Source organism: Populus euphratica, unplaced genomic scaffold (genome assembly GCF_000495115.2).
Source record: "Populus euphratica unplaced genomic scaffold, PopEup_1.0 scaffold49.1, whole genome shotgun sequence".
NCBI lineage: Eukaryota > Viridiplantae > Streptophyta > Magnoliopsida > Malpighiales > Salicaceae > Populus > Populus euphratica.
In genome coordinates, this window is record NW_011499875.1 from 1,228,064 (window position 1) to 1,239,143 (window position 11,080).

At 30.4% G+C, this 11,080-nt stretch overlaps 1 protein-coding gene across 1 annotated transcript; it reads right to left on the reverse strand.

Moving 5' to 3' along the window:
* Positions 1-2,946: 2,946 nt before the first annotated feature.
* LOC105128262 (inositol-tetrakisphosphate 1-kinase 1-like) lies at positions 2,947-4,577 on the reverse strand. Its single transcript, XM_011029855.1, has one exon. It carries the CDS (start codon positions 4,406-4,408, stop codon positions 3,326-3,328), a length of 1,083 nt encoding a protein of 360 aa, XP_011028157.1. The 5' UTR covers positions 4,409-4,577; the 3' UTR covers positions 2,947-3,325.
* Between the last annotated feature and the right edge of the window lie 6,503 nt (positions 4,578-11,080).

Here is an 11,080-nt window from a genome sequence, read left to right on the forward strand (position 1 = left end):
CTTAAATCAAAAGCATTAATGTTCCAACTAATTTAAAGTCGCTAAAGAACCTGACACCAGTGCAGATAAATTGAACATCAAGATCCAGCTGCAACCTCCAATTGTCTCCAATATGCTACGTTCATTCCACATCCAAAATAACTTTTAAGGAGACAATTATGCTGCTTGTCCGCAAGCTTGTTCAACAATAATCAAAATATATAGGATCAGCGGCATAAATCTTTTCTAACTTTATCGGTTATCCCAGAACAGTATTTTTATAGAGATGCTACCCATAGAACAATTAAATGTGGTAGATATAGATAGCCAAAATAGGCAAAAGACAAGCACTTTGGAGATCTACCTCATATGAACTGATATAATCATCAAGGAAATAGAAATGCTAAATGCGGTGGACATGCTAGAATTGATTCAAGAACGTATGGCAACCATCTATCTTGCACTGCTCAAGCTCCTACGGTGAAGAGCTGGTTGCGTGCCATAACTGTAAGCAGCTGTATTAAATTGCTTCTTGGTAATACTAGAGCCCGCCAGCTGCAATTAGTGCAATATACATGCTAATCACAATAATTAACGTGGTACTGGTAGACAGCAGAGTCGGTAGCTGAAAACATATTGTGACAGAACCACAATAAGCACCATCATACTAGCTGAGCTTTACCCATCTAAATTTTGACGACTCAGTTCTGATCATTAAGCTAGCTTGAAATCAAGTACACATGGACGAGCCTAATACACATTAAGTTCAAGAACAATACCAACAGAAAGCTGTTGAGATGAAACCCATTTGGAACATGAACTATAATCAGCAATTTCTTGACATCACTTAGATATCACTGGCCAAGACAGCGATTCTAGTAGAATTGCAAAAACAGCTTACTGTTTTTCTTGATGTCAACATCTCCTTTCAACAGCTTCAAACAATCAGTGCTGGCTATAATAAGTACACAACCATGACCATGACAATTTATGTAGAGAATCTTTAAAACCTCATCTAATTTCAGGACCAATCTTCATTTTCGCATCTTTACTGCCAACATCTCCCTACAATATACATCCAATGGAGGGAGGAAAAAATGGGGAATTAACAGCATACATTATCAAGAACAAGTGCAAGATACCTTTCCTAACAGCAACTTTAACTGCTACGAAACAACTGCATTCATGTTTCTATGTAGAGGGTATAACTCCACTTCCAAACAGTGGACAAGCATCACCACATCCTTAGGACAGTGGGAAATTTAAACTATATTTCCAAAGTTAAGACAGCTAATCATAACACAGCCACTGTGTGCATCAATAGTAGCATAGAGCAAGTGCAGATGTGCCTAGTGCGTATCTAAAACTGGAAAATATATATGGTGGCATAAATAGCCGCCCAAGTATATGATGTGCATGAGAAAATATGGTCAAAATTTGACGATGAATACATTAGACTGATGCAAAATTTTGGGATCAGACACTACCACAACATATTGCACTCCCAACATAGTACGAGATTTTAGACTGGTGATTTGTTATGAGTTGGAAACCTTATCTTAAAACAGATGTTATGACATAGAAGAACTACCCTTAATACACCCCCTAAAATGACAAGTTAAAGATCAGTAGACAACAAACCCTTCTTAAATATAGATAGATTTTAGAACAAGAGATGCTAAGTCCATGCATCGCAGTAAAATAAACACAACTCTTGGTCATATACCAGTCCAAACATTTATCTGTTTTGTTTTAGCATTACTCATTATAACATGCGTCCAGAAAAATCTGTTTCTTTAGCAAACATTGCCAGAAAGAGGAAAAATTAGCTCCTATTAATTAAACAAAGTCCAAGGTGTTTGAAAAGCAGTGTGCATTTAACATTCTTTGGACAGAATATTCAAACCACAAGCAAAGAACGTTTCATTCGCATAGGCAGATACTGCTCGAATCTAATATGAAACCAATTAGACTGATTCATTGTGACAGAATCAGACCAAAGCACAATGGCTTGGAATCCGACACATACACGTTATTGGGCAATAACACCAGTAAAGTTCAGCTTGATCTTAAGTGTTAAAATAAAACTAGTATAAACAGGTAAATTGCATGAAAGTAGCATCTGAGAAAGTAAAAGGATAATCCTGTGCTAAATAATTAACATACCCTTAACATAACAAGCCAACCTTCTCTTCTATGTCAATACAGATTTTTGTAATCAAACTCCCCTCAACATGTATAACAGAAACCAAAGCAATACTCATACACCGATGCATCATACAAAACTGAAATAAAAGACCGTAGTCCACTTTGATCACTAATACCAGGTCACAGATGGTCCAACAATAAAACTCTTAGTCATGTGCACCACTTGAAACTTCCTCCATTCTCGTTTAGCATCATCCATTAACAAAAAAGAGCTATAAACATGCAGCTCCTTTTCCAGACATTCGTAGAAACAGATTATGAGTGCTTTATTTGAATTCATAGCCTTAGTTTGCATTTCAATTCAGTGTTTAGTTTGCATTTCAATTCAGTGTGCTTATAATACAATTTCTAAGTCCATCAATAAAAACACCTGCCCAAACGCTTATGCAACTAAATAGAAATTCAAGTGAAGGTTTCATGGCAATCAAATCCGAGAGTCAAGGATGTGCATTAGCACTTTACCACCTGCGTCTTTTCTCATAGAACCAGTGATTTGGAAACCGGTTTTTCTCAAACGTTTGGCATTATTTCATATTCATTCCTCTGCTACAAACATGCAATGGAAAAATTCTAAATAAATGCTAAAAGCATTCATTTCTCTAATCTGTTGAGGCATATTCTGTCAAATCTACCAAGTTAGTGACCTTGCAGATCTCCAGCAACAGTTTTTATTGTGCTGGAAAACTTCCATAAATTAAATAGTTCAAGCATGGAATAAAACATCCCTTCAATCAACTGAGACGAAAGGCATGGAAAGTAAGATTAAAAATTTCGTTTAACTGACAAAAAAAATAAGGAAATTTAATTCACCAAAAGTGCCAAATTGCGCTAAACAAAAACAACTTCTACAAAGGAAACACTTGGAACGCCTCAAAGTACAGTTTAAACTTTCCTAAAAACTTGAAGAAGAGTATTTGGAAATTACCTAACACCAGAGCAGTTGTTGACAGAATATACATGTTCAAATCCAAAACACCATGTAAATGTTGTCAAGAGGCTAAAACTACCACCAAAGAGGCAGCAAACTATTTATTCCACCACTGTACCTCCTCTGCTCCTCCCTCCTACCTAACCCGATTCCACCCAATGAGCCACACCCATCGCTATACCCTACTTTAGTTTTTTGCTTCCCCACATTTCAAACTTGAAGAACGGGTGATTTCTCTTTCTCTTCCCCATCACTACAACATGTCTTGCTCGCAATCTTGGTCAAGTCCACGTCACAATTACGCACCACCTGCAGCTTCTCAACCACACCTATCTCTTTCTCCTCACTCAAACTCTTCTTCCCCACCACATCACAAAAGAAATCAGTCAAAACAGTCTCGTAACCGGGCATTTTGGCATACCCAGGAAAGTAATTAATGTCAATCACAAGATATCTATTCCCAATTCTAGCATCCCTAATGACATCGAAATTAAACAAATTCAACTTCAATCCCCTCCTCAACCCTCTAGCAATATCCGTAATAAAACTCTGCGGTGGCAACTCAGTTTCCTCCAAATCCATCAACTTATAGTACTTATCATCATTTCTTTCGTCACTGGTCAAATTGGAGACCTGAGAAAACGGCAATGACCCTTCCAAACTCTTCAGTTTCTCTTCAGAAACATCTGGCAAAGACTTCCGTTTCACACACTTCACAAATTCCCCCACCACATAAACTTTAAAGATAACGCCGCCGTGATTAACAAACTCTTGTAAGACAATCGGGGGTTTCAGTTTATTTAAACCCTCATGGTTAAAAACCAAAGCCATTTTATGAGATTTTGCGCTACCGTCAGCAATCAATGGTTTCGCAATGACCGGATATTTTAGAAACTCCCAAGATTGCCGGTCGAAAAGCGTTTCCTTATCGTAAATCACAATCTGTTTCGGAATGCCGAAAGTGTCGGTTCCCGACTCGATCTTTAACTCCGAAACCGCTTGCAGCATCGAGATTCGGTTGTGGAGTCGTTGGATTGAGACGGGAGAGTCAATTATTGTGGAGTTAGGGTTTTGAATTTGGAACTCCTCGAGTTGTTTCCTCCAATCATCACCGTACATCTTGTGGAGAACGCAATCGAACGGTCCTTGATCGATTAATCGACGGTCTTGATCGATTCTCACCAGATCGATGCCTCTTGATTTGCAGAGAGAGAGTAGCGAGTCTTGGATGAAGCTTTGTTGTTTCTTGGGTAACAGCGCGTAGCCAACAACGCCTCTCATATCGTCCGCCATTGGAATTGATTGGCTTTCGGGAGGATGAAACTGAAAGATCTTGATTGCATTCAATTTGGAAACGTGATTTGTTTAAAGTTTGGGGGTTTAATTTTAAATTTTAGAGACTTTGTAACAAGAATGGAAGGGCGAGAGAGCGTGGAAGTGATGAACAGGGTGGTATATACTATATTTATAGATATTGTACTAGGGTTAGTGTGGTTTGATAATGTAATCAGGGTTAGTGAAAATAAGTGCACGTGGCATATTCTTTGACCCGCGCCGCAGGATAAAAGGGGACGCGTGTAGAAGTGGGGAAAGAAATGGACGGTTTCGATTGCAGTTTAAGGAAAGTAGTGAGTAGGTGAAGGTTGAATTTGATTTAATTTTGGATGACCCTCGTCTGACCATGTCTATAAGCTAGGACCAGTAGTCACGATGATTGTGCTAGTTTATTGGGGTTTGGAGGGCCATGAGGCCGTGGGGCTAATTGCCTTCTCTTCTTGTACTTGCATTCCCTTTCCCGCTGGTATAGAGTTTTTAATTTTTTTATTTAAAATTATATTAAAATATTTTTTATTTTTATAAAATTGTTTTTAATCTCAACATCCTAACCAATGCTGTCAAAAAAATAAATTAATTCTTAAAATTTTACGATTTCATGAATAAATATGTATCTAATATGTTTAATTACATTAAAATTTAAAAATTAGTAAAATTAGTCAAACTCAATAAAATCAATCAAAGTTATTTATAAATCTTATTTTTATAAAATTAAAATATTTATTCATTCTTTATAATTTTTCATGTAAATTATTAATATATCAATTGATATATTATTTTTTATCTGAAAAAATTATAGAATAAAAGTTATAAATTAACATGTTTTATCATTAAAGTAATTAATATTAAATGATTTATTAAAATTTAAGGAGACTCTTTTTTTATAAATAACGAAATATGCGAGTAAATTTATCTAGATAATTAAGAAATCAATGTAGATAAAATAAAAGTATTTTTAATTTTTTATTATTTTTTTATTTTTTTAATTATGCGTTGTTAATAATTACTTGATTAGAATTTTTAATATATAATTAATTAAAATATTTTATTTATAATTTTAGTTTCTATTATATATTCTATGTCATATAAAAAAAGTTTTTGACAACTTGATCCTAACAAAATCTCGTAACATAACAAATAATAATAATTTTAAAAAAAATCAGACTTCTTAAAAATTCTCAGAAGTATATGCTATGATGCTCCTCACCCCACCCCACTCCACTTGGTGTCTTTGCCAATCTTCGATGACGTTACTTATTTTAATTAAATTTGTTTGCCACGTGGGTTTATGCGGGCCACTGGCACACACTTTTAGGAACGAAGCGGATGGTTTTTGTTCTAAATTAGCTCGTTTTCTTGATATATTATTGGCACATTCAGAGCAATAAATAATATACTCAAATATTCATATTTATAAAATACTTATTTCTTTAATTTAAATGTCCATTGTAGATTGTAATACAAGAACGTAAAGAAGGGAAAAAAATTGCTTGAGGATTACTAGGTCAAGAGGCTTGTGTTCGTCCAAAGGAGGTTTGGCCCGAAATGATTGTTTATTGGCCTTGAGAGGCTTGTTTCAATTCTTATTTTCACAAATTCAACAATTAATGACAGCATCTTTCTATGAATCTCCCCACCATCAAAATGTTCAATGCTTAAAAAAAAATCCATATAAATTTAGTTCAAATCTCAACGAGTCTGAGAGGCATTTTAGAGAATATGTTGGAGATGGTATTTATAAGCAAATAATTAATTAAATAGATAATCAAAACCCGTTAAAGATCATGATCAAAGGATATATATCAAAATATAAAAAAATGCATGAATAATATAATAAAGTTTTGATTAAGAAACATGAGTTTTTTTCTTTTTAATTTTAATCATAAATTTTTTTAAATAAAAATAGATTTCATGAATACAGGCCTAGACTTGTCTAGGTTGTCATTTCAAGCCACTTTATTGACTTGAACCCTTCACTTGTTTTTTTTTTATGTTTAAAATAAAAAAATAAAATTAATATTATATTTGAAAAATCATTTGATTAAATCATATTCTTAAATAAGAATAGATCCTTTTTTTTAATGATAATATTTGCAATCGCTTTATAAATAGTTATATATAAGCCGAACATGCAAAATGTTTTTAAAGAGATTATGCATCAATATTTAATGAAAATAAAATATTTAATTTTAGTTAGTTACATATAAGCCGAACACGCAAAATGTTCTTAAAGAGATTGTACATGAATATTTAATGAAAATAAAATATTTAATTTTAGTTAGTTTTATGAATTAATTATTCTGGAAGCCAAAATCCGTGCCCTGCCATGCATGCAGTCTCTAAGAAAATGAAGGATGCCTGATAAGTAGTTTGTTTTCAAGTGGATTGTTATATTCCGAGCCCGTGAGAATTTATGATGATCAGGAAGTCAAAATTAACAGCATGTAGAAAATGACACGGAAAAAAATTGATCTGTTGTTATCTCTCTCACGGTGGCGCGCATTTTCCACAACCACCGAACTCCATGATCGTCCAAATTTAGTGGATAAGGAGACTCGTGGGTCCACCAAATTCCCGACACTAGACTAGACCGACAGGGTGAACTTTATGTTGTCTGTGCCTTTGTGGTGGGGTTGGATTTTACTTCCTGGGCTACTTGTTACGTGCATTTTCCTTGAGCATCAGGATCACATGCTATCCTCTGATGCAGCAGCTACCAGGTTAGAACGCTGAACACTAATAATCATGGAAAGAAAATCATAAATCGTTTAAATGTTTTATTTTTATTATTACTTTACAAGAACTGCTTATGATAAATTATTTTATTTCCTTTCTCGGGAGAAAAATTATTAATTATAGCTATTTTCTTTTATGCTTTAAGTGTTTGTATAACTAACATGGATTTAAAAAAAAATACATGATATTTTATTTATAGAAAAATATAAAAAATTTATAAATAGTAAAATATAATACTAAATAAATAATAGAAATTAAAAATATAATGAAATAAATATTTCATGATAAAAAAAATTATGTTAATGATAAAAAATTTAAACACTGAACAAAATAATTTATAACAGTGTATAGTATTTTGTAAAGAAAGGTACAGTACTTTTCGTCACATGATTTGACTTTTTTATTAATAAAAAATAAAAAAAATTACAAAGTTAAATTCTCTACTAACTTAATATAAAAAAATAGCAAAAATAATTTTGGAAGGAAAAAACCTATGAGAAAAAATATTACAACAATTGACAATGTTTTGTAAGGAAAACTACAATGTTTTCCTTAATAAAATAAAATAAAAAACTATTTAGAAAAATATTGTAACAATTCATAGTGTTTTATGAGAAAAATAACAACGCTTTTCTCATATAATTTTGCTTTATAATTTTTAATCAACTCAATATTTAAAAAAATTGACAAAAATAATTTTGAAAAAAATTATATGAAAAAACACTGCAACAATTTATAGTGTTTTTAAAAAAAATACAAAGCTAAATTCTTAATCAGTTTAACATTAAAAAAAAATTAACAGAGATAATTTTAGAAAAATACCAAAAAAAACATAAAAAAAAAAGAAAAAAGATCATGTTGGAAACACTATAACAATTCACAGTGTTTTGTGATGAAAGTTACAGTGCTTCCCCACATAATTTAGCCTTATTTATAATAATTTATAATTGTAATTCTCAAACAGTTTAATATTAAAAAAATAAAATTGATAAAAATAATTTTTTTAAAATTATAAGAAAAAAAAACATGTAGAAAGACATTGTAGTAAACCATAATATTTTGCGATGAAAGCTATAGTCCTTTCCCTACATGATTAAATTTGATTACAAAGTTAAATTCTAACCAACTCAATATTAAAAAAAATCAATGAAGACAATTTTGAAAAAAAATATTATAAAAAAGAAAATACAAAAGAAACTGGAAAAAAACCATGTGAGAAAAAACTATATCAATCCATTATGTTTTGTGGGGAAAAACTTGTATTTATTTGTAATTGCATTTCTTAATCAGCTTAATATTTAAAAAATAAAATTGATAATGATAATTTTAGAGAAAAACATAACAAAACAGAAAAAAATCGTGTGAGAAAAAACACTATAACAATCCACAATAATTTGAGATGAAAGTTACAGCGCTTTCTTCATATACTGTAACTGTAATTTTTAACTAGTTCAATCTTTAAAAATAAAATAAAATAAAAAGATAATTTCAGAGAAAATAATAAAAAATAAAAAAACATGCAGAGAAACACTATAGTAATCAACAATGTTTTAAAGAAACAAATTATAAAACTAAATTCTCAATCATTTCAATATTAAAAAAAATAAAATTGATAAATAAAATTTTAAAAAATAAAATAGAAAAACTATGTGAAAAAATACTGCGGCAATCTACAGCACTTTAAAGAAAAAAATTACAAAGTAAATTTTTTAACCAACTCAATATTTAAAAAGTAAAATTAACAAAAATAATTTTTTAAAAAAAATAAATGAAATAAAAGGAAGTTGAAATAAAAAATTTTTGAGGAAAAAACAGAAAAAAATGAAGAAAATTAGAAAAAAAAAAGGAATGTAATGTGAATCACTAATGTAATTCACCGTGAATTGGGCGTGGGAAAATAGTAATTTTCCCACCCCTTTTAGTTTTGTGTATAATATTAAAGAATTGCCAACTTTTTCCTTCCTTTTTTTCTTATTTTTTATACCAAATTTATTTGTATAAAAATTGTTTTCTTTAGAAAATGATCTTCATATAAATTATTTTATGATGTTTAGTAACATCATAAAAAATAAGATAAAATATATTTTTCAGTACTTAAATATATCATAATAAATAAGTTGAAAAATAACTTTTAATTTTTTTATTTTTTATCATGATTATTGAAAGAATAAAGACCAAATATGACAGATTAAAAAGATAAAAAGGATAAAATTAAAAAAATCTAATTTTATAAATAATTTTAAATAAAATAAATAGTAATTAAGATAATAGATATCAAATCTGATAGATAAAAAATTAAAAAATAATAAAATTAAAAAAATTAATTTCATAAAATTTTTAAAATAAAATAAATAGCAACAAAAATAATGGAGATCAAACATGATAAATTAAAAAATTAAATCAAGAAAATAATAGGAGAAAAAATATAAAATAAAAGAATAGTAATCAAAGTTAATGCAAAAATCAAATTAAATCAAATTTTAAATAATGAAGTTAAATATATATAGATATATATATATATCAATTAAGAGACGGAAGATTAAATTTAATATAATTAATAAATAATATGATATTTTTAAATTTTTTTGTAACTTATAAAAAAATATATATCTAAAATAAAATAAAAACACCTTTTTACAAACCAAGTCAAGTATAAAAAATATTTTTTTATTTATCAAATGCTAATAATAAATAAATATACATAAATGTTTAAAAAATAATTTTTTGAAAATAATTTTAAAACGAGGTACATGCTTTTGCTTTCTATTTCTATTGTTATCTAGTTGAACAACGGACAAAGCCATGGAATCATAAATGATAGTGATATATCGACATATGAACCTTTTTTTGTTTTTGATTTACGTGGGGTGTCCGGGTCAGCTTGTGCGCATCACGACTAATCCCCACGACCCACTGAACACCCTGCAAACCCAATAAACATGTAAGGCACCGCAGGGGTGACAAACGTACACGTCAGGCTTCGAACCCAGGTGTAATGGAAGGAGACAAGCCTTTTTTACCACTAGACCAAATCCTGGAATGCACATATGAACTTGTCTAACTAGCTAGTTGTAAAGCTGAAAATGATTCGTTCTGCTTTAGCGTAAAATATGGGCAACATCTCGACTATATAATATATACTTCCTCGTCCATATATATTTTTTTTTATCCTAGGGGAAATTCGCTCTCTTTCTTCAATTCATGGTAGTTAGTAATTAGTATAAGTCCTCCTCTGGTAATTCGACACTAAAGATGGCTGGATTGGAAAACGAGATAAATACGAAAACTCCAATTGCCTCCAAATTAATTTTATTCAATTAATAAGAACTTATCCGAATTGGCTATGAGAAGGAAATAATTAATATAAATGAGTTTTATACGAACTATCACTGTGTTTATAGGCACAAAATCTATTAACTTTTATTGTTCTTAAATAGCAATATCCCATTCCACGAATTGGTTATGAGAAGAAAAAAAAATTAATATAAATGAGTATTTGATAGAAGAATCTCACCATGGAACTACCTCTAGAAAATTTATTCGAGGTTTTTCTTTAGATTGTTTATTTATAAATATATTAAAATATTATTTTTTATTTTTAAAAAATTATTTTTAATACAGCATATTAGAATAATTATATATATAAAATAGAAAAATAAATATGTCATTTTAACCAAGTGCAATGATGAGGCCTACAATGGGATCCTTCGATGCCCAGACCGTTGAAACCTCTAGGGGAGAATCTATCCTACAGAGCACATTACTTTTCAATCGTAGGGTAGGCATAGTACTAATTCCCTGCTTTCCGTAGATGCCGTAGACGCGCGCATTGTTAAAATACTTTGTTCCATTGGATAGCGTTTGCTCGAGAGATATACCACTAAAGCCGGGAAT

Coding starts and splice junctions, on each gene's coding strand:
- LOC105128262 (XM_011029855.1), bottom strand. CDS start 4,408: ATGGCGGACGATATGAGAGGCGTTGTTGGCTACGCGCTGTTACCCAAG.